Here is a 22,790-nt window from a genome sequence, read left to right as displayed (position 1 = left end):
TCAGAAAAAAAAAATTAATCACCACAAAAAATTACTCATAAAAACAGAAATAATTATAACAAAAAACAAACCAATAAAAAAAATATTAATCAGAAAAAAAAATTAATCACCACAAAAAATTACTCATAAAAACAGAAATAATTATAACAAAAAACAAACCAATAAAAAAAATATTATTCAGAAAAAAAAATTAATCACCACAAAAAATTACTCATAAAAACAGAAATAATTATAACAAAAAACAAACCAATAAAGAAATATCATTTACAAAAACAAAATTTATTACCACAAAAAACAAATTGAAGAATAAATTACTCTGAAAAATCCTGAGGTTTTTTTTTTCTTCAAATAGATGCAATACACTTTTGTACCATTTAGATTTGACTATAAATGATTGAAATAACATCATTACTGTAATGTTTTTCATTTAATGTAATGTGACAGTAATGACAGTGTTGGGTGGGAGAGCTGGTTTATATGTGTGTGTGTGTGTGTGTGTGTGTGTGTGTGTGTGTGTGTGTGTTCTGTTATGTTCTTGCTTATTGTGTTTATTTAGATTTATACATTTATTATTGTTTTATTTTGTTTTGTTTTATTTTATTTTATTGTTTATATATATATATATATATATATATATATATATATATATATATATATATATATATATATATATATATATATATATATATACTTTTTTAGATGTATATTTAATTTTGCTATCTTGTATTACGCTACTCAGCTCTTTATGTTGTTATAAATCTGAGGATCCCCTTGAGATAACTAATCTCATATATATATATATATATATATATATATATATATATATATATATATATATATATACTTTTTTAGATGTATATTTAATTTTGCTATCTTGTATTACGCTACTCAGCTCTTTATGTTGTTATAAATCTGAGGATCCCCTTGAGATAACTAGTCTCAAGGGGTTATTCCTCGCAATAAAGAACTGTTAAATATTTTTTTCTTTTTTATAATTTATTTGTAAGGACTGTCAAATAATGCTGTTTTTCTTTTGTTAGGTTCCCTTTTTTCCCAGCAGAAACGGGCTTCCATACCTATGACTAGATTTTATTTTCAGGACAATCCACACTGTGCTCCACACAGGAGGCGGTTTTTAAGCCTCCCCGTTTAACAGTTTGCACTTTATGTTATATTAATAATGAGAAGGTGTCATTGTGTGATAAAATATATCCCACACAGCTTTGTTTGGTGAATAAAAGTGATTTAATTTCTCAAATCGCCCTCCAGATAGCGTCCCGACCCAGAATGCATTTTGACAAGGTCTTTGAAAAAGCGGCGCGGCTAATTCAAGATGGCGGAGATGGACCAGCTGTTAGACGAGAGTGAGTAAAAACACAAATCCAAGGAGTTCTCCACCCTCTACACGCAGCCGTCCCTTACTATCAAAAATCAGTATTTTATGAAAAGCTGCTACCCTTATCCGTGCAAGGGGATTTGTAGGTTTGGGTCTGAGTCCATGGAGGGGTTTTTAGACGCAAAGAGATACCGGTCTGTCCCAGTGAGCTAACGCCTGTTAGCGCGAGAGGCTACCCATAGCTAATGTTAGAGTTGAGTAACTTACTTCAGCCCAACTGGGTAAACAAATAACGTTAGCTTAGCTGCGAGCTAATGTCTGCTAACCTTACACCGCAGGCAGCAGCAACAAAGGAGCTACTTCTCAGTCTTTAAGACCAGAGCTCACCGACTAGCTCTGGCTTTAGCTTTGTACTTTGACTGGGCGTAATTTATTCATATGTGTTTTAACGTTAACGTCCGTTAGCGCCGGTTAATGATACACGGTGAGGCGTTGAGTGTTATTATAAGAAGCCGTTACAGGGGAAATAGCCGAGTTATACCTCTGTAATAATAGTTACAGCTTATTTCAGCCGTTATGAGTGTAGTTTATTCTCATGTTGTTACACAGGGACAGTGTTTTCTCTGGTTGTGTCTGCTCAGGTGATGTTACGGCTGTTTGACAGCTCGGTTTGAGGGGTTAAGGCCTAACTGACTGCGCTAGCTGTGTCCAACTGTATTAACCTGGCAGGCTGCTGTCAGTGCAGCACAGTCACACAGATGACACACAGATGCTAAAGGCTTCAGCTTGTTTTTCTTGTTTCAGTGGTTGAGGTTAACAGATCATGTGATGTTCAGGGCACAATGTGAGCAATGTGGATTTTACACCTATTAAAAAAATCCAGTATAATGTTAATTACAATATATGTTTTATATTGTTTTTCTGTAAGAATATATTGTTCCAGACTTTATTGAATGCATATTTGATAAAAGTCAGGATTAAACATGATGACTGACATTTTCAAAGGCAAACAGTTTACTTTATTTATTTTTTTTTCAGTGCACCCCCTCTTTAATAAACAACGAGAAAGTAAAATGTTCCCAGGGTTTTAACATGTTTAAATGCCTGATGTGTTTCCCATCTTGTCCTCTTTCTCAGGCTCCTCAGCAGAGGCGCTCGTCAGCCTAAAGGGTATGTGGAAGTATTTTTAGCCGTGCATCTTTCTGTACATTTATTCCTGGGACTGTTTCTAAATATGTCAGGATTTACTGGAAACTGCAGCTTTATGTCTTACACACACTTTGACAGCACAGATGATCGTGTTACTGATCTTTATGTTGTCTAGCTCTAAAAGTGCTGAGTAAATAATCAGTCCCAGACATGACTGTGACTTTAATTTGTGATGAAATCACAAAGTTTGTTTTGAAAGTGAAAATTGAAGTAGCATCTTCATTGATTGATTAAAAACCCAAACAAAGAACTCATCTTTTATTTATTTATTTTGCAGAGGGAAGTTTGTCCAACACCCTAAATGAAAAGAACAACTTCCCAAGAGCTCACAACACCAGGGGACGGCATTCCTCCCTCACAATGGACACGGTAAGAGACGCCCAACAAACATCCTCTCCTCAGTATTATAACCACTCAGCTTTAATCAGGACACTGCTATTGACTAACTGTTCAGTTTACCTCAATATCTGGATGAATGAGTTTTCACACAGTGGATTCATGTTTGTGTTTCTGCTGCATTTTGCTGAAGGAGCAAAAAAATCACTTTTCTGGAAATCATGTTTTTTGTAGCTTTTCTACAAAGTGATTCACTGAAAGTGTAGCTGTCTGAGTGTTAGGGCTGAACGATTTTGGAAAATAATCTAATTGCAATTCTTTTGGACCAATATTGCGATTGCAATTTAGCATGTGATATTTGGGGGGGTGTTTATCTTTTACATTATTCACTGAACACAAGCAATAAACCGTTCTGTAGTATGACCAACACAACAAAGGATGCTGTCAACAATACAAACAATCCTTTCCTGAAGGCCAGGCTACATGTTATGATGAAATGAGATGAATTGAAGCATGAATTGATAATTAACATGTCTTATGATATATATAAGAATATTGACTGATTGATTTATCTTCCAACCTTGTAGACGATTAAAAACGATCATTAATTACCTTGAATAAAATCAGAGAAAGGAACAAAGTGCTGCAGAACAACAGGCCGCGTATGAACAATAACCTGAAGAATAAATATGAATCCTCCTTTCTATGAACATCACACCAAATACAGAGCAGAAATGTAAATAAGACCAAATCTCTGGATCAACCACTGAAATATGTCGACATGTTGAATGCACTTTTTTATAAAATGAAAAGAAACACTGTTCGAACATAAATATTAATATTAATTGTAGAAAAATCTTACTGATCTCTCATCAGTAACAAAACAAAAACTAAAGTAAATGCACTTTAAAAATCTTTTATTTATTTATTTACTTTTGTTTTTTAAATTGCAGCCTTTGCGATTTGAAAATTGCACCCTATTACATTGCGATGTTGGTTTAAATTTGATGAATTGTTCAGCCCTAGTGAGTTTTAAGGCACAAAAGGAAAAGTCTTGGTACAGTTTTGTTTGTATTAATGGTGTTTGCTTCCTCTGGTTGGTCTGATAGTCTTCATTAGAAACAGGGGGATGAAAATCTTCGTCACATAAAGAAGCAGTTATGTTCAAACAATGTCACAGAAGCTCAAAGTCAAAGATACAAAGGTTAAACCTCAGTCAAAATGAACAGAAGAAGTCTCTCTTAATTAATCTAATCTTGATCTTCAGTGTTATTGATTATGTATGTATGGATTGATTAGTATGTATGGACATGGTTGTGACGGTTTTATCAGCTGAGTGGTTTTCTTTTCTTTTCTTTTCTTTTCTTTTCTTTTCTTTTTTTTTATTATTAGGGACCGAGCTCGACTCACGGTTTTCAAGGACCCTGTTGGAACCCTAGTTTATTTTTCTGTCCCAGTTTGATCTAGTGATAGACATGTTACTGGCCAGTATAGTCAAGTAGAGATGTTGTTTTACTTCAGAAGAAGTGCGCTGCTTTGTTTCCTCCGGTAGTGAAGCAGGCACATCTGTGTTTGAAGCAGAAAGAAACATGTTTTGTGAAAACACTCTCGATCTGCGGAGCCTGAATCAGGTCTGAAGAGGTTTTCATTTCTGCTCGTATTCTTTTTGTCTAAACTTATTTGTGTCTCCAGCCCACGCGGAGCTCGAAGAGGAGCCGTTTGTTTCGTGAGGAAGATGAGTCACCCCAGCAGCGACTCCCCTCCAGGTCCCCCCGCAGGAGCCAGAGGGTCAACACCACGCCACAGGTACAGACCCAACACCAGGACACGTGTAGAGACTTTAGTCCACCTGGAGTGGACGGTTCCTGTCAAACTTTAATCTCAGTATCGCCATTTGGCTCTTGATGTTTTACCGCAGAGGTTAAATCAAGAAGTTTGATCAGTTATTGGTAAAAATATAAAATAGAAAAGCTTAAAAATCCACCTGTTCCCTGTGTTAGAATAAATCAGATTATGTTTGCTGAAACCTTTGATGCGTTTGACTGAATGAGTTTGTTTCCTGTGTTTTTTTTGTCTGAACAGAAATTTTCCAGCATTGTAACCCCCGATAAAAAGGCCTCTCAGAAAATCGGCCTGAGGTTAAGAAACCTGCTGAAACTCCCCAAAGCTCACAAGTGGTGCATCTATGAATGGTTTTACTCCAACATCGACAGGTAAAGGTGGCTGTGATGGTTTAAAGCTGTGAGTCCTGGTTAACGGGAGGATGGAGGATCAGGTTAACTCTCTCTGTTTCTTTCTCAGACCCCTTTTTGAGGGGGACAACGAATTCTGCCTGTGCCTCAAAGAGTCCTTCCCCAACCTGAAAACCAGGAAGCTGACACGCGTGGAGTGGGGGACGATAAGGAGGCTGATGGGGAAACCCCGACGGTGAGAGGAGGCTCTGAGCTCCATGGCTCAGCACAGGATTAGATTCATCCTGTTTTTGTACGAGGCATTTCAGAGGCATAAACCCCCCCGCCCTGAGTGTAATCACCTCTGACGTCTCGTGCAGGTGTTCGTCGGCCTTCTTTGACGAGGAGCGGACGGCGCTCAGACAGAAGAGGCAGAAAATGCGCCTGCTGCAGCAGAGGAAGTTATCTGACGTGTCAAACTGCAAAGACCTTCCTGATGAAATCCCCCTGCCGCTCATCATAGGAACCAAAGTCACAGGTACGGTGTGTGTGTGTGTGTGTGTGTGTGTGTGTGTGTGTGTGTGTGTGTGTGTGTGTGTGTGTGTGTGTGTGTGTGTGTGTGTGTGTGTGTGTGTGTGTGTGTGTCTGTGTCTGTGTAACGTGTTTCAGCGAGGTGTTCAGTGACTCTGATCAGGTCTGTGGTCTCTGTGTCCCAGCTCGACTCCGGGGCCTCCATGACGGCCTGTTCACCGGGCAGATCGACGCCGTGGACACCAGCGCGGCCACCTACCGCGTCACCTTCGACCGAAGCGGGCTGGGAACACACACCGTGCCTGACTACGAAGTCCTGGTGAGACGCGCTCAGAAACAGCCTTTAGGAGTAAATAACGCCTGCCTCTCCTCTCACACTGCGCTTCCTCCTCCAGAGCAACGAGCCCAACGAGACCATGCCCATCACCGCCTTCGCACAGAAGCACCGGACGTCACGCTACCTGCCCAACCTGTCCACCCCGCCCCGAGGGCCTTACCCGTCCGCTACCACCCCCGTCCTCATGGTACGGCAGACGTTTGATCTGTGTCAGTCACTGGATCACAGCTAACTCTGACAGGGAGCTGCTCAGCATGTCCTCAGGCGCAGCGTGTGGACGTCACCTGTTAAAGCTTTAGATCGTGCTGCAGTGTTTCCCACAGGATGTTAGGAGACTGTGGTGGTAGAGCCTCTGACCCTCGGCTGTTTTAATGTGTGTGTACGTTTTTAAGCGCGATGTATCGCCCTTACAGTCAGTGCAGTTTGGGACCATGGACATGAACATACGCTGATGAATAAGAACTTACAAAGGCATATCAGAAAGATTTTACATTTGATTCAGAAACAAAACCAAAAAGTCACTCTCTCACAATATTTTGAACAATTTACTGAACAACATTTCAACAACAGGTTATTTACACTATTTCCATGATCTGTGATCCGTTATCAGGCTACTGAGACTGTAGCCTACCGTTATTCTCTCACCTGAGTTAACAAGGTGTGTGTTTGAAGCTGATGAGAGAAAAGAGAGCAGGAGGATGTGAGTAAGTGAAGAAAAGAGGAAACCCTTTATATTGTTTTAACATCTTAAAAAAAGAGTTTGGGGGATTAAGGGTCAGATTACGATTCTTCTTCTCTCTGCTCCCTCTTCTCTCTGGATTTAGGAGTGTTGTGTTTTCATAACTTGTTATCACCAAATGTAGCCTAAATCAATGCAGGATCATTTTCTGACTGATATTTCCTGATATTGCTGTGTATCTGGCTTTGAGAGAAATTCAGCTTCTTCCATGCTCTCTCTCTCCATCTGTTGTGTTCACCATCTTACGCTGATGTCACTCTACAAAATCCCACAGCGCACATGGCTACTTAATATGCACGTACTGATTTGCTTTGACCATATATGGTTATGTTCGGGCGTGCTGAAGGCGGGAAACGAGGTGTGTTCACGTCACCACATTCAGACTTTTCTCAGCGTGGTGTGATTTATCACGGGGATTAGCTGCAGCTGTGTGTACGCAGAGTTTGATAGATCTGAAAAGAGTGGATATGTTTTGGTCATATGCACGTTTTGCCTTGTCGTCGTTAGTGAAATTTAAGAAGACTTTTACACGCGGTGCAGCTGTTCCTCTTCCTGAGAAGGGGGGCAGACAGTGCAGTGAGATACTGTGTCCACCGCCGCTGTTAGCATGGGCGCTAATGCCCAAAAAACAAGTCGCACATACCTCAGAGTCAGACGTCCTGCTCCAGTGTCGCTGGAATCTGGTTGGCGCCAAAAGTAAAGAGCGACGTCTATGAGCGTGACCAGTGCGCTCACTCTTGTTCTCGCTTGTTTACGGGCGGTAGGAAAGTACAGCTGTGTAATGGTCTGACAGAGTGACAGATCATATTTTTCTCCATAAGAATCATTAATTAAAGGGAAACACTGTGCTGCTGAATTAAAGAGCTGTGGTAAATTAAACAGATTCATTAAAAATAAATAATAATTCAATAAAATATAATATATATAAAAAAATGAATGTCTTTAATTGTTTTGCCAACAGGACAGTGACCCTCTCATAAACCAGTCACCGTGGAGGAACAAGCTGCCCGGGGCGGAGGGGGACACTCTGGGAGGATTTCCCGTCAAGTTCCTGGTCCAAGTGGTAAAAGAACTTCCTGTCTACAACATGTCACTTTAAACTTTGTGACTCTCCGCTCTAATTTAGTTTTTTCCTTGACCAGACGAGGCTGTCCAAGATCCTCATGATCAAAAAAGAGCACATCAGGCACCTGAAGGAGATGAACACCGAGGCTGAGAAACTGGTACGTCTCCATGACAACGCCTCCTCTTTCCTGCTCCTGTGACGTGGACATCAACTGACTTCACTCTGTGTGTGTGTGTGTGTGTGTGTGTGTGTGTGTGTGTGTGTGTGTGTGTGTGTGTGTGTGTGTGTGTGTGTGTGTGTGTGTGTGTGTGTGTGTGTGTGTGTAGAAGTCGTACTCCATGCCCATCGACCTGGACCTCCAGAAGCGCTACGCCACCACGGTGCTGGAGCTGGAGCAGCTGAACAAGGATCTCAACAAGGTGCTTCATGAAGTCCAGCAGTTTTGCTGCGAGGTGAGTCCACGCCACGCCTCAGTGACATCATCACGCTGTCATATGCTAAAACTGAAGACGTGAATGTTTGGTCTCCCTCAGCTGGCTCCTGATCAGGGCATGGTCCCCGCAGACCATCCCACCGAGCTGCGGCGGCGCTGTGAGGACGAGGCGCAGCACATGGTGCAGCTGAGCAGCTCGGTGAAGGACGGACAGCCGGCGGTGACCAACCCCAGCCTCACGCACCTCATCTCCCGCCTCACCGCACTGCTGCTACAGATCAAGGTAGAGGAGCCGCAGATACGTGACAAACACAACATCGAGGCTTTACTGAGTCTGTGTGACCTCTAATAACCTCATTACTCCCACGCTGACCTCTTAACCTCTGTGTTAACGACTCTTTCTCCTGATTGGTCCAGTGTCTGGCAGACGGAGGAGACCTGAATTCATTTGAGTTCAAGTCTCTGACGGAGTCTCTGAACGACATCAAGGCTTCGATCGATCCCTCCAACCTCAGGTGAGCAGACCCTTCCCTCTCGTCCTGTCACCTCAATCTTTTTGATGACCCTGAAACGGAAACCTCTGACGCTGCCGCCGTCCTCCTCTTCCTCTTCTTCTTCTTCTTCTTCTTCTTTTTCTAGTTGTTTCCAGAACAATGTGGAGATCCACGTCGCACACATCCAGAGCGGCCTTAGTCAGCTCGGCAACCTGCACGCGTTCGCAGCCAACAACACCAACGCAGTCTGAGGGCCTACACACACACACACACACACACACACACACACACACACACACACACACACACACACACACACACACACACACACACACACACACACACACACACACACACACACAGGGTTGTGAGGTGTTTCTGAGCAGGTCTAACCCTGGCGTCGTGGACCACCACAGGCTGACAGGAAGTTCTCCTGAGGATTTTACCCATTTTATGTCTGAAAATGTTGGTGCACACACACACTCACACACACACTCACACACACACACACACACACACACACACACACACACACACACACACACCTGAAGCAGTCTAACTATCTCTACAAACCCACACACACACACAGCTGAGGTTATTTAATGGTCTGGTGTGCCAAACATTGATTCTTACAGTTTTTATAGTCCATATTTATTTATTTTTGCGTAGGCGTGTTTGGTCTGAGAGGATGTTTTCTACCTGTGCAGTGGACCCCTGTGCGTGTGGCGTTGTCGCCCTGCGGACAGGAAGCACGGGGAGGCTGAAGAGTGTTTTATATCAACTGTGTATGTAGATAAGTGTATCATATCTGATTGTTAGGACTGTCCTCAGCGTTTCCGCTCAGAAATGGATTTTGTAATTTTGTCTGCACTGAAAAGAGATTTTGGTATTTTTATAAAGGCTAACTCTGGTTTTCACGCCTTTTACTCCCTGAGGACAGTCAGGCTTTTACAGATTTGGCATGGCTGTTGCTGCAGACCCCCCACATCACACACACACACACACACACACACACACACACACACACACACACACACACACACACACACACACACACACACACACACACACACACACACACACACGTCCCTCTTCACACCCAGCAGTTTGTTCCTGTCTCCGTTTTGTAAAGTTGTACATGAGAGCGCCTCAGGGCCGTTGTATATAAATGTTTCTGTCTTTTTATATTAAACAGAATATTACAGAGCAGCGCTGTGGTCTTCAGCTCTTTACTCTTTATTTACACTCTGTACAGTTTATTACTCATTTACAATAAATACAGGTACATCTTTGCACAGACAGCTGGTGTGTGTCATCGTCTCGTCACATGAAGCCTCTGAAGCCGACCATGGCCTCACTCTCCCAGTCAGAGTCTGAGTCCGTGAACTCCTGGGCCTCGGCGCCGTGGACCGGGGAGAAGTGATCGAACCTGTCCCCGCTGCTCCTCACACACGGGAACCGGACCTGACACCCGGTCTCCTTCGGTGACGACCTGCTGAAGCTGTTCTGGCCGGGCAGAGGAGGGATCACCACCTTCATCTCGGGTCCGATGGTCTTGTTTGGAGGGAAGTTGTCGTACTCCACCAGAACCTTTGGGCCCGGGTTGCTGGTGAGGCCGGTGTGCTGGTTCTGGTTCTCTTTGGGGTAGAGGTGCACGTTGCAGCAGGGCACGTTGACGCTCAGCTCTCGCTGCTGGATCTGCTCCGGCTTCACTCTGGTTCCCTCTTTGTTGAAGATACAGGACAGAGCCGTGTGCTCGTAGCTGCTGCTGGGTTTGGTGGCTACGCTGGTTCTGTGGTTATCTTCTGTGTTCTGGTGCATTGTGGGTCTGAAACCACCCTCAAGTCCAAAACCTCCGATCCTGTGTGTCTCTGCTGCATGGCTGTCAAAAACTGGGAGAGGAAACAGAAGAGAAAAAGATAAGTCTCATTATACTTCTGTCTTTTGATTCACTTACAGTTTACTCACTTTTAATGTTTGTTAAATTTTTACTGTTGATCTGCCTGAATTATCTGACTTTGAAAATTTCACTTAGCATAAAAAAAATCAGGTTTTATTACCAAGTACATTTGTTTATAGGAGTACAAGGAAATAATGTGAACAGCAACTACATAAATAATTCAGAAGTACAGTTATACACTCTGTAAAATAGAGTACAGAAAAATAAAAAACATAAACAAAATTAAAGAATATTTTCAGAAAAATGAAAATTTCAATAATAATGAGGAAAAAAATGTTAATTGTAAGTTAAATCAGAGTGTTTTGTGTTAATTGTAATGACAGAACTGGTTCATATTAAGTTTAAACTCCACGGGAGATCCTCTCACCTTTCTCTGGACCCATTCTGGTCTGGATCTGGCTGAAGGGTCCCGGACCAGGCGTACTGGCTCCCTTTATTGACACCGATGATCCGACTTGACGCCGGGATTTGGCTCTCCTGTTCTGAAACCAAACCTGGTGTTTGCGTAAAAACAGAAAAAAATCACGTCATGATAAAGCAGCTCATACTGAAGATACTTCACGCATGTGTTTTTGGACCAAGCATCAAAGGTGGGGTATGGTCTTTACCTGGATCCGTGACTCCGGCAGCCCGGTCAGGGCCTCCAGCCGCTCTCGCAGGTAGATGTCGGGGTACTTGGTGTCAGAGTAAACCTTCTCCAGCACCTCGATCTGCTGCTGGGTGAAGTTGGTCCGCTTCCTCCTGTGGGTCAGGATGGCCACGCATTTCTCTGCCCTCGGTGCTGAGGCGGCAGAGCTGAAGAAGCTGGTGACATCTGACGCTCCGAAGTCTGGAAAGAAGACGCAGAAACAGGAGAGTTACACGACAGGCACATGGTGAGTCCGTGCGTAAATACGCACAGGATCATCAGCTGTGGGTGATTTCTGTAAGGCAGCCATGCAGGTTTAAACAAAGTCTGGGGAAAAGGTGGTTTAGTCGGACCTGTGCTCCCCATGCTGCCCATCTGAAGGACTCCTTCGTGGAAGGAGACCTGGAAAGGATTCAGCTCCCCGACGCGCACACTCCCATGAACTGAAGACATGATCCTCGCTGCTCTAGCTCCACGGAGTGACTGAGTTTGACACCCTGGCGCTCGCTGGGGTTAAATCCCTCCGCGATCAAAGGTGCAGCGGCCTGTACGTGTGAATGGGCCGACCATCAGGGCCGGCTGGCACTGCAGCGGCCGGCCGAGGACTTCAGACGTCTGCGGGCCGCCGGAGGTGTGAAGGCCTCACACCTGGGACGCTGCAGCGGCCGCAGGTCCTCTGAAAGGGCTTTAATGGAATCTGCATGCTCAATACACATCTGCAGGGAAAACATTTATCCGCTTTGGGATGGATGAAGCTGTAATGGACGCGCAGCCTTCAAAGAGGAGCAGTCGGAAGCTGCCACTTCCTCAGAGCCTCTCCGGGCTGAAGCTCACTGACAGTCACTGCGTTTCCTGCAGGATTCAGCTCATATCACAGGGTTTATGAGAGCTGTTACTTTCATGATGTGATTTTATTTCACTTTACCAGTTTAACTTCAGTGTTTCCATGAGTATCTGATGGATCATCTCTGTTTCAATTATCTATTTTCTCCCCTTTTTAAAGGATCTGACAAAAACAGCACATTTTAAAGAAGGGTCTGTTCTTATGAATTATTTAAAATATTGTATATATTCTTAATCCCTTATTCTTTATTTTAGGGACAGAAGAGGAGGAAGACTCCTTTTTTTGGACTTTTTTGTATTTTTAAAAGAAAACTTAAAACCTACCTTTATTAATGTCGCTTTCAACTGAGTTTTAATTATTTATCTGTTTATCTACATTAACTCTGAGCTTATTCTGTTTAAAGGCATAACATTTAAATATTTTTAGAATTAAATATATATTTATTTATCTCTATCTGTATTAACTAAATCTTTATCTTCTTATTCCCTTTACTGTTCCTATCAGCCTTTTAATTTCTGTACCTTTAAGTTTTAGTTTTACATCATTTTCTGTTTTACTCCTTTAGTTTGTTAGTATTTCATTGTCTTATTTGTTTCTTTTAATTTATTGTTTTATTTTTATTTTTTTAATTGGGTCTTAACACCTTATTTTACCCTCAGGGTTTCCTCATTAAGGTCTCCTGAGAGCGTTTGCACAGTTCCTCAGTTCATCTACACAGATTTTATTTATGTTGTGTTCAGCTTGTGCACCAGAGGGTGTGGGTCAGTGTGTTGAGGGTGAAGGGTTGGATGTTGATGTGTGTATTTATGGGGGTTGTTATTTTTATTATTATTTTATTTTATTTTATTTTATTTTATTTCATTTTATTTTATTTCATTTTATTTTATTTTATTTTATTTTATTCTATCATTTATATATTTATTTTATTTTATTTATTTATTTTATTATTTATTTATTTCATATTATTATTATTATTATTATTATTATTATTATTATTATTATTATTATTATTATTATTATTATTATTATTATTTAAACTTTTCCCATCATTATTATGAATACATTGTTTTTGTTTTAATTTACTTATAATTTCCTTTTTGTCAAGCACTCAGGGAAACCACCTCTGTATGTAAAGTGTTTTATAAATAAAGTCTGACTGGTTGTACGGCACAGGATTTACACACTGGCAAAAATACTTTATAAAATCCAGCTTAATTTGGTTTACACGGTTTAAAACATTTTACCCAGATCCAGGTCTTTAGTTGTCAGCTCCACTGATGTTTGTAGGAAATTATCCTTCCTGAGACAATTAGTGTCAACAAAGTGGATCTGAATACACAAAGTGAGGTTCAAACGTGCCGTGGAGTGGGCAATCCGTACTTCAATGAGTCCTCCTCATTTGGCTCAGAGGGGGATCAGGTCCAGAGGTCAGTCAAAACACAGACTGACTAATTTGTTCACACACGTTTGAACATGAAGTGGATTTATCTTTTCATTTTTGGGGACCTAATCTTGCGATTATAAGATGACATCTAAAATCGTATTAAATCACTGTGGGTGTGGGTGTGGGTGATGTTGCAACGTGAAATGATTGCTAAACTTTTCACCAGCCCCTTAATGCTCTTCATAGGAAACAGCTGTGACTGTGTGTGAGGAGCAGATTGTGTTTCTGCAGAGCTGAGTCTGAGCTCTATCATTCCTTTCTGTTATAAAGACATGAAACACAGATTATTGGGGAAAAAAAACACCAAATGTTTCCTTTCTGTGCCTGATATCTGTAGGAAATGTCGTTTCACACTCACGCCAGCCCCAATAATCTGCACATGGTGACACATCATTTAACAGGCAGGACGTGTTTACCGTTAGTCAGGATGTTCACAGTAATCTTGGTGCTGATCTAATGCTAATATTCTGAGTTTCTTTTATCCCCAAAAACACAACAGGCCGTTTCCAGCTGCCCGTTGACTTTGTGGACACTCACTAAAGCTCCTTCACACCTTCACAGTCTGACCACTGTTTGACCTAACCACTAAACATGTGACCTGCAGACAGACAGGTAAATTATCATCAGAAGTTTGCAGGTACATGTCAGAGTGTCAGCTGTCCAACGGGCCTTTGTTATAAGTTCAGTCTTTGTGTATTTGAAGGATGTTTTTGAAGAGCAGGCGTGTGCTGATTGATGACGGTGAGCTTAGTGCAGAGGCACATTATTGTTATCATAAGCAGCAGGTCATTGTGATGGGTCGAACAGGAAATGTCAGAGATATTTGAAGTAGTTTCCAAATTCTGTTTTCTACACGAGCAGTTCAGTTTTCTTTGTTGGGTTTAATTTCTTGGGAGATTCACTTTGAAGATTTCACTTAATCTCTCAAACCCTGAGCTTTGTGCTGTTAACAGACTGCCCTGCATCAAGAGCAGACATGACTCTGTAGTGGAAGTTACTGCACAGGCTAAAAATCACTTCTTGAGTGTTTTATTTTGGTTACAATATTCAGTACAGAATATGAACCATGTGTGATAATTTTACAAAAAATAAATAAACAAAATAAAAATGGATATACATGCATGCAAAAATACATATATATTTTTTTCTCAATGTGTTTTTTTAAACTCAACAGAGATTTACACAATTTCAAGTCAACACTAAGTCAGTTACATAATTTAACTCCCAAAAAAAGAAAAATAAAACACATCTTTAAAAAAAAAAAAAAAAAAATTCTCACTTTACCCAATCCAAAGTTACTCAACCCCCAAAAATGTTTTTTTTCTCTCTTCTTTTACAAATAAAATTGAATACAGTACTTCAAAAAACTTGTACCTCTGAGCAGTTTGTTGCTGCTGATCAGTCGTATAAATGCAGGTTAAAGCTCTGCCTTGCAAAGAAAAACACACAGGTCCCCACCATCCAGAGAATCCAGCAACGTCCCTGATTGCAGTTCTTTTTGAGTTTACTGAGGTGGAGTGTAATGTGTCCATGGCCTGACACAGATATCCAGTTTTCTTTTTGGAACTCATGGATGTGTCTTCTATGCTGCAGAGGAGTGGAGCCCCCCAGTGGCTCATGTTGAAATGTCAGAATATATGACAGTATAGGGATGCAAGTGCCCATGGCAGAGGTAGCCTGCATGTCTTGGAAGGCACCATTAAAGCTGAACAATATGCTACAGGTGTTGGAGCAATATGTACTGTCATCCTGGTGTGCTTTTTTCAGGGAACTCTCCGAAGATAGGGCCAACATATATTCTGAATAAACGACTACATCGTGACTCTGTTGTAGAGGAGTCTGAGAGCTAAACTGACCTGTCTTTATTGTTGTCAATTCAGTATGTGAGTGAATGTGTTCTTATGTGCATGGCCATATATCTAAAACAACCCATGCACAGTGCCTTGTGTTTGTTTATTTTCTGCGGGTCTTTTAGTGAATTAAGTTTGTGAATATATCAAAGAAACATTATTTTTTTTAACAGCTTTGTATCTTGTTTGTTTGTTTGTTTGTATCTTGTTTTTTTGTTTTTGTTTTTAATCGTTAAAATGATTAAAGAGTTAGTTTAATCACAGCATAGGAGCTAAAAAGCGCATTTTCTTTATTTTTCTTTTTTTTATTTCTATTGTCAATATTAATGTCAAACAATATCATTGAAAGTATACATTTACAGAATTCAATATTGTAACATTTCACAAGACAAAGGAAGAACACACAGAACATATGCCAGAAGTAAATGGTTCAAATAAGAAAGTAAAGTAATACAAAGTCTTTTTTTTTTTTTTTTTTTCAGATAAAACGATGAAATAAATTTAAGCATTTAAGAGTCTTTATAGCTTTGGGGTTTAAAGAAGTCTGAATAGACTCAGCGTGTTGTTGTAATTCTAAAAGAAATAGTTTTAAAAAATGGCTTTTTATAAGTGAATTTGCATTTATGAATATGAAATTTAGCGAAGATGATAAGTAAATGAATAATGTAAAATTCATTCTTTTTGGAACCACATACACATACATACAAAAGCGCATTTTCTGTAAATCACACCTTGAGTTAAAGCGTCGTCATTATTTAGTTTTTACGTCGTAGAAATTTCTCCCGGAACTTCCGCCTGCTCTGAGCGGAAGTAGGTACGTGGCTGCTTCAGCTGACAGTCTACATGATGGCGACAGAGGTTCAGAGCGGCGACCTCGACAGCGCTAATTCCAGCCGGCTCGAAGTTTCCATCGATGGCCTCACCCTCAGCCCCGACCCGGAGGGCGAGCAGGTCCCGGTGGAGGAGCCGGAGCCCGGTCCCGAAGAACCGGAGACCGATACGCCGGGTCCCGCTGAGGGCGAAGATGGAGAGTCAGCCAAATCTGCGATAGAAAGCAAATGGGGCTTTGCTCTGCTCGAGCTGTACGGGATGAGCCTGAAATTCTTCAAAGGTACGCAGCGCTTGTTTTACCCTGTGAACTTTAACCTGTGGAAGCTTCTAGAATCCACACTGAGCGGTAAACCGTGAGGCTAGCACTCGGCTAACGTTAGCAGTTAGCTGTCACCACTTGGGATTCTGCTGTCAGCCGCAGCATTAGCCTCAGAGCTAACGACAGGGCAGCACCTCTGACAGGCTGTTAGCTGAAACCGCCACGGCTCCTCGGCCCGTCAGCATTTCCCCGTCTACCTGCTGCACCTGTCTGTGTGCTCGGCCCGTCAGGTGTGTGTTCATCACCGGGCTCCATCAGCTAACAGAGTGCTAATGTGAGATGCTAACCGTCCTGACTGAGCGGTGGCTTATGGTGATTTGTTTGGGAGCTAAACACGCCCTGCTCCGGCTGAATACATGAGTAGTCCCCGTACAGCTGCTCCTGAGGCTAAACCTGTTTATTGTCATGGCTTTGTGTCCTCATAACCACACACAGACACGGTATCATGCACTGTGCACGACCACTGGTGTGTTACACAGCCTCTGAGCCTCCTTTCATACACACCACTCCCTGAGGAGCTGCCACTCTAACCGGAAATACAGGACGGTACGAGAGTGGATGGTTTGAATATCCTGGCACACACACTGGAAAGGCTGGAAGTGTATAAATGTCACCTTTAGGACACCGTAGACATCAGTGTTGACATTAGAGGATGGCAAACTGCATTAACAGAAAACGTTGGAGCTAAAGATCAGAGCTCACCTGTCAGAGTAACAGTTTATTTAAGTGTAACAGTCAAACCTTTATCTCTCTGTAGCCGAGCCATTACTGTTCAAACGGGTTGGGCCTTGTTTCACCTGGTGTTCTGGTAATCTCTGCAGTGTATTTCTAGTTCGTCAGGGTTTGGTAAAGTTGCGTAACTTGCAAACAAGGATGTGATTACAGCCTAACCATTTCTAAAATCAGCTCTAAGGGATAGATGATTGTGTTGTTATGATGGTATCATGTTGCAGTATTTTTTTTATAATCATTTCTAGTTTATAATCTTGAAATATGACACCGTACCTTTATTCTGCTGCATCTGTGCAGGAGAAAACTGAACAAATAGACTGATGGTCTTTGTTTTTCTCTGCTGCTCCCAGATAAAGATGGTAAGGCCTTCCACCCCACCTATGAGGAGAAGCTGCGGCTGGTGGCTCTGCACAAACAGGTGTTACTGGGCCCTTATAATCCAGATGCTTCACCAGAGGTCGGCTTCTTTGATGTGCTGGGCAATGACCGCAGGTAACCCTCTGCAGACATCTGTGTGTGTGACCTTTGACCTGTGGTAGACGGGAAGCAGGTTGGATTTTTAAGAAATGTGCACACAGTAATAATCATCATTATCCCCCTTCACTGAATCAAAAACGAAAGAAAACCTCAATGTTTACATTTATTATTGAACATTTTCTACACAGTTTGTTTTGTTATTGAAAAAAAAGAAACTTGATCTGCTGGTTTCACCTCCATCCTCTCTGTGCAGGAAAGAGTGGGCCTCCCTGGGCAACATGGAGAAGGAGGAGGCCATGGTGGAGTTCGTCAAGCTGCTGAATAAGTGCTGTAACCTCTTTGCTCCCTACGTCACCTCACACAAGATCGAAAGAGAGGAGCAGGAGAGGAAAAGGTACGCTGTCCTCCCTCAGCTCCAGCTTGACATTGTTTAATGAATCTGTTTGCACCAATCTGAACCCCCTCTGCTGCTCCTCAGGAAAGAGGAAGAGGAGCGCCAACGACTGGAGGAGGAGGAAAGGGAGCGGCAAAGGCAAGAGGAGGAACGACGGAGACTTGAGGAGGAGGAGAGGCTCAGGAGAGAGGAGGAGGAGAGGAGACAGGCCGAGGAGGAGAGGCTACGGGTGGAGCAGCAGAAGTATGTGTGTTTGAGTCGATGTTTGGCTGACACCTGCTCCAAACGCTTTAACTCCTCATCGTCTCCTTTTCATTTCCTGTGTTCCTCCTCACCGTTTCCCTCTGTGATCCTTTCTTCCTCCAGACAACAGATCATGGCGGCGTTGAACGCACAAACAGCTGTGCAGTTCCAGCAGTACGCTGCTCAGCAGTACCCGAACAGCCCGGAGCAGCAGCTGGGCCTCATCCGTCAGCTCCAGGAGCAGCACTACCAGCAGTACATGCAGCAGCTGTACCAGGTGCAGCTGGCCCAGCAACAGGTGGGTCACACTGACAGGTAAAAACAGAGTTATCGATTCATATTTACTCATTTCACAGTAAAAAGAGAAGTTTAAGCATGAATTTGTCTGCAGTTATCAGAAACATGAGCCCAAATTGAAGGATGCAGCTATTTAAGGAACAGTTATGTAACATTTCAAAGTGTTTGTGTCTTTAGAGTTCGTTTCAGTGCAGATGCTGACGTCCTAACTAGAGGCAAAAGCAGCTGAATAATAAAAATAATGATGAGAATCTCCCTCGTGTGACATTTTGGGCATGTGATGTGCTTTTTGAGGCCTTTTGGAAACCAGCGTCTGTTAAACGTCTCCTCTCTGCTGCAGGCGGCGCTGCAGAAGCAGCAGCAGGCGGATTCGGCGGTGCAGGGCGCTCTGGACTCCAACAGCTTTAGCAGCGGGGAGCAGGTCGCTGCCTTGGCTGCGGGGCCGCTGTGTGCAGCTTCTCCACCTGCAGGAGAGGACGCTCCCACGGTCAACGGAGGCCAGTCCGACTCGTACTCAGAGAGCATGGACCGGGAGCCGGAGCCTGAGCCGGCTGAGGAGGTCTCAGAGAACGGACCCTTACTAGGTTGGTGGTTGGTGGGCTGTTGGTGAGATTATCTGGATAAAAAAACTCAACCTGAGCTGTTGAGTTACTCAGGAAGGAGCTAACTTAGCGTGTGATGCAGGTTACAGCTGCAGGTCAGAAAGAGGAGCTGCCTTAAACAAACAGAGCTTTGTACCAAACCTGGAACCTGATTCTCTCTGATGGGTCGTTGTTGGTGTGACCTGGAGGGCAGGGAGGAGAGGAGCCAGTGAAACATGATAGTCTGCAGGTTTAGCTCTGGTTTGAGTCCAGATCATACGTCCTGGTTCAGATTAATCCACAGAGACGCTCTGTTCACTCTCCTCAGTGAGAGCCACAAACTGAGAGGATAACTGGATTTCCTGCTGTGTGAAGTCATTTATCTGTTGTATTGAATTTGACCCTTTTCCCTCTGACCACAGCGGACTCTCCACCCGTCATAGCGGCTCCCTCCATGTGGACACGGCCACAGATCAAGGACTTCAAGGAGAAGATCCGTCAGGACGCGGACAGCGTGATCACGGTGGGGCGTGGCGAGGTGGTCACGGTGCGGGTGCCCACCCACGAAGAGGGCTCTTACCTGTTCTGGGAGTTTGCTACAGACTATTACGACATCGGCTTCGGAGTCTTCTTCGAGTGGACGGATGCTGCCTCTGCCTCGGTCAGCGTGCACGTGTCGGAGTCCAGCGATGAGGATGAGGATGATGAAGGTGAGGAGTGGTGGATGGTGTGTTCATTGGTTGAAATGAAGATTTTACTTCCTGTTTGCTTCTTCATAATGATTTGGTGTCTGCTGATCCACACTAATGACTGATCAGACTGACACAGGGTGAGTGCAGCTCACTCAGTGAAGGCTTTGTGAGGAGGTAGGTACCATAAAAGAAGTCTGCGGCGCTGCTTCAGCCCTCGGCCCTCTGGGAGATGATTAACCTAAATTACTCTGCGGCGAGCCTCCGCCATAGTTAAACATCTCCTGAGTGTTTGGGGCGGGAGGTTTGTCACTGACTCTGTCATCATGTTGATGAGATGAGAACATGCAGTCTGCTGTGGGGTTGTGATGGTTTAATTAGTCAGATTAGCAGATTAAATGAACCTTTGGCAGAACGCCAGTCTCACATGTTGTCTGAACGTTAGCTGGACCAGCATCTGTCTCATTTATATCTAGAGTAACAACACTCTGCCCTGTACACCTGAGGTTTAATCTCATTTATTCATGAACCCTAAGAGTCTGATTCAAAGGTTTGTTTTCGCCCTGATCAGCTGGAGACTCTGAAACTGAAAGCAGGAAGTGAAATCACGTGTGATTGTTTATGTGTAGTAAGCTTCCTGTGCGCCTCCTCTGACCCTCCTGTCCTCGCTCTGTCCACAGGTGAGCCTCCTAACGAGGAGGAGAAAGCGAAGAAGGAGGCGGGGAAGCCCCAGGTGGATGAGATTGTGCCGGTGTACCGGCGGGACTGTCACGAGGAGGTGTACGCCGGCAGCCATCAGTACCCGGGCCGCGGCGTCTACCTGCTCAAGTTTGACAACTCCTACTCACTCTGGCGCTCCAAGAGTGTTTACTACAGAGTCTACTACACCAGATAAGCCTGAAACAGACACAGGAGGAGCCAAGGAGTGTGTGTGTGTGTGTGTGTGTGTTCATATATATGTGTATGTGTGTGAGTATAGGTTGAGAGCCTGTATGTGTATGTGTGTGAGAAAGAGTGACGTATTCTGGACAAAACCACCAGGGGGTGATAAAGAGACACATCTGGATCCTCAGAGTGGAGACTGGACTAGCGTGTGTACCCGTGTCCCGACGTCGCCGACCTTGGGAGGAGGAGCGTTTGTCCTGTTGTACCCTCGCCGCCTGTCCTCGCTGCGCTCACGTAGACCAAGCTGTAGGACGTTAGCTCTCATGTCGTCCTCTCCCGCTCCTCGCCCCGGGCTCCTCTTCTGTCACCGCTGCAGCCGACCCTGTCCGACGTGGCCTTGTGGCTGCCGCGCCCTGAGCGAGGCTTTCAGAGCTGTGAGAGGAAACCCCGGCGATGAGTGCGGCGCTCTGTGAGCCAGCGCTTCCTGTTTGGGCGGCTGTTTATTCCACGACGAACACAACGTTTGAAATTATACTGCGAATGATCTCTCTAACACCACGCCTCTGTTACACCGGCACATTTAAAACACAAACGCCATCATCATCATCATCATCCTGTTTCCTTTGAGCCGCTCTCCCTCCATAAAACCCTGAACTGACACAGAGCTAAGAGAGTATTCAGTGGCTGACGACGGCCTTTTCCCACACACTCACCATACTTTCCTTTGTTCTTCAAACAGTCTGGTTGCCTCACTGAGCTGGGAGCAGGTGTTTGCTCTCAGACGTAATGAAGGACATGGTTCAGGATGAAGACGCCGTATAAATGAATCCTTCCTGTAGAAGAGCTGACGTCCTCCTGGCTTTAAGAAAATAAAAACCGATAATTAATGAGGTTTGTTTCCTGTTCTGCAGACAGGAAGTCATCTCTGCCCCTGATCTGAAGTTATCCCTCATGGTTAATTCTAAGTGATGCACTCTGTTTGCTGAACTATTAAAGTGACGTCATTAAAGTCAGTATTTAAAGCTGTGTATTCATATAAGCAGGAAGTGAGCCGACACTAAACATTCATACAGACGTCATGGATGGTGGTCTTAACGCACTGTTACACCCCTGCAGAGCTCCTGCCTCAAACACTGTGTCGGATGATGGGTTGTCATCTCATGTTTAAGTTAACATGAATAAAGTGAGATGATGTAGACTTGTTTCTGTCTTCTTGCTGACGTGGTTGCTTACTAATTCAGTTGTGACATCTACGTGTGCTCAACTTTAAACCTGTTGCCTTTATTTAAACCCTTTGTTCGGTGTCACACGCAGAAGCATGGCGAGCGTCGTGTTCAGTGGGCGTCTGACACGTTTGGTTTCACGTCATCATTCGCTGAGATGTAGTTGTTCATTTTCATGTGTGTGTGCAGCTGAACTTTAAGGACACGGAGGTGGAAAAACCTGCAGGTCGAGTGTTAATTCGTCATTTTATTTAATTACAGGCTCCTCCCGCCTCCTCTCAGTGATTTTTGTTTGACAAAACGTCACCTCCCATGGCTTATCCAAGCTGTAAAGTTTTTAAAAACTCCCTCATGTCCTGTTTTTTTTTTACTGCTCACCAAATGGATTGGAGCAGACATGTTGAAGCCTTGTGTGTAAATAATTCTCTGAATGAGTTTCTGTTTGGGTTTTAAATGTGGAAGAAGGCTGTTTTCTCAGAATCAATGCACTGTAAAATATGGTGAATGAGATTGAAACGTTTTACCCCAAATGAAAGTCCCGAACTCGTAGGAGATGTAAAACTGTTAGAGTCCGTTTTCATGGCAGAGAAGCTCATCTTTTTGTATTGTTTGAACTGTTTGGATCTCATATGAGTTTAAAGATCTTTTTTGGGCATATATTTAATCTTGATTAAACTTATGTTCATCTCTAGAGTTGACTTTTGTCTGTTTTCTGTTTTTGTTTCTTAGATTTGATTTGAT

The 22,790-nt window shown here is 43.3% G+C and overlaps 3 protein-coding genes across 3 annotated transcripts; 2 read left to right on the top strand and 1 right to left on the bottom strand.

Moving 5' to 3' along the window:
- Nucleotides 1-1,252: 1,252 nt before the first annotated feature.
- lin9 (lin-9 DREAM MuvB core complex component) lies at nt 1,253-9,854 on the top strand. The gene is made up of 15 exons (XM_074686018.1): nt 1,253-1,364; nt 2,474-2,506; nt 2,823-2,914; nt 4,574-4,687; nt 4,964-5,094; nt 5,183-5,308; nt 5,433-5,590; nt 5,769-5,902; nt 5,979-6,107; nt 7,621-7,722; nt 7,802-7,882; nt 8,052-8,177; nt 8,259-8,441; nt 8,576-8,673; nt 8,798-9,854. The coding sequence occupies exons 1-15, from the start codon at nt 1,334-1,336 to the stop codon at nt 8,901-8,903; spliced, it is 1,644 nt and encodes a 547-aa protein (XP_074542119.1). The 5' UTR covers nt 1,253-1,333; the 3' UTR covers nt 8,904-9,854.
- Nucleotides 9,855-9,975: 121 nt separating this feature from the next.
- Nucleotides 9,976-11,693, bottom strand: mixl1 (Mix paired-like homeobox). The gene is made up of 4 exons (XM_074685633.1): nt 11,594-11,693; nt 11,221-11,441; nt 10,980-11,106; nt 9,976-10,544 (listed from the first exon to the last, which is right to left on the bottom strand). Exons 1-4 carry the CDS (start codon nt 11,691-11,693, stop codon nt 9,976-9,978), a joined length of 1,017 nt encoding a protein of 338 aa, XP_074541734.1.
- A 4,482-nt stretch (nt 11,694-16,175) lies between these two features.
- acbd3 (acyl-Coenzyme A binding domain containing 3) lies at nt 16,176-22,790 on the top strand. Its single transcript, XM_074685632.1, has 8 exons — nt 16,176-16,489; nt 17,611-17,752; nt 17,991-18,131; nt 18,216-18,374; nt 18,498-18,672; nt 19,012-19,255; nt 19,675-19,962; nt 20,622-22,790. Exons 1-8 carry the CDS (start codon nt 16,222-16,224, stop codon nt 20,834-20,836), a joined length of 1,632 nt encoding a protein of 543 aa, XP_074541733.1. The 5' UTR covers nt 16,176-16,221; the 3' UTR covers nt 20,837-22,790.

The sequence above is a fragment of the Halichoeres trimaculatus genome, unplaced genomic scaffold (genome assembly GCF_033239565.1).
Source record: "Halichoeres trimaculatus isolate MK-OKI-2021-1 unplaced genomic scaffold, fHalTri1.1 fHalTri1_scaffold_13, whole genome shotgun sequence".
Taxonomy (NCBI): domain Eukaryota; kingdom Metazoa; phylum Chordata; class Actinopteri; order Labriformes; family Labridae; genus Halichoeres; species Halichoeres trimaculatus.
This window is presented reverse-complemented; position numbering and strand designations above follow the sequence as displayed.

Excerpts from the sequence above, each read along its gene's own strand:
- mixl1 (XM_074685633.1), bottom strand. The coding sequence starts at position 11,693 with ATGTCTTCAGTTCATGGGAGTGTGCGCGTCGGGGAGCTGAATCCTTTC. Across the intron at positions 11,442-11,593 it reads GGGCAGCATGGGGAGCACAG|ACTTCGGAGCGTCAGATGTC; the intron begins GTCCGACTAAAC and ends TCTTCTTTCCAG. Across the intron at positions 10,545-10,979 it reads CAGAATGGGTCCAGAGAAAG|TTTTTGACAGCCATGCAGCA; the intron begins GTGAGAGGATCT and ends TTCCTCTCCCAG.
- acbd3 (XM_074685632.1), top strand. The coding sequence starts at position 16,222 with ATGATGGCGACAGAGGTTCAGAGCGGCGACCTCGACAGCGCTAATTCC. Across the intron at positions 16,490-17,610 it reads GAGCCTGAAATTCTTCAAAG|ATAAAGATGGTAAGGCCTTC; the intron begins GTACGCAGCGCT and ends TGCTGCTCCCAG. Across the intron at positions 19,963-20,621 it reads TGAGGATGAGGATGATGAAG|GTGAGCCTCCTAACGAGGAG; the intron begins GTGAGGAGTGGT and ends CTCTGTCCACAG.
- lin9 (XM_074686018.1), top strand. The coding sequence starts at position 1,334 with ATGGCGGAGATGGACCAGCTGTTAGACGAGA. Across the intron at positions 5,309-5,432 it reads CTGATGGGGAAACCCCGACG|GTGTTCGTCGGCCTTCTTTG; the intron begins GTGAGAGGAGGC and ends CGTCTCGTGCAG. Across the intron at positions 7,723-7,801 it reads TCAAGTTCCTGGTCCAAGTG|ACGAGGCTGTCCAAGATCCT; the intron begins GTAAAAGAACTT and ends TTCCTTGACCAG.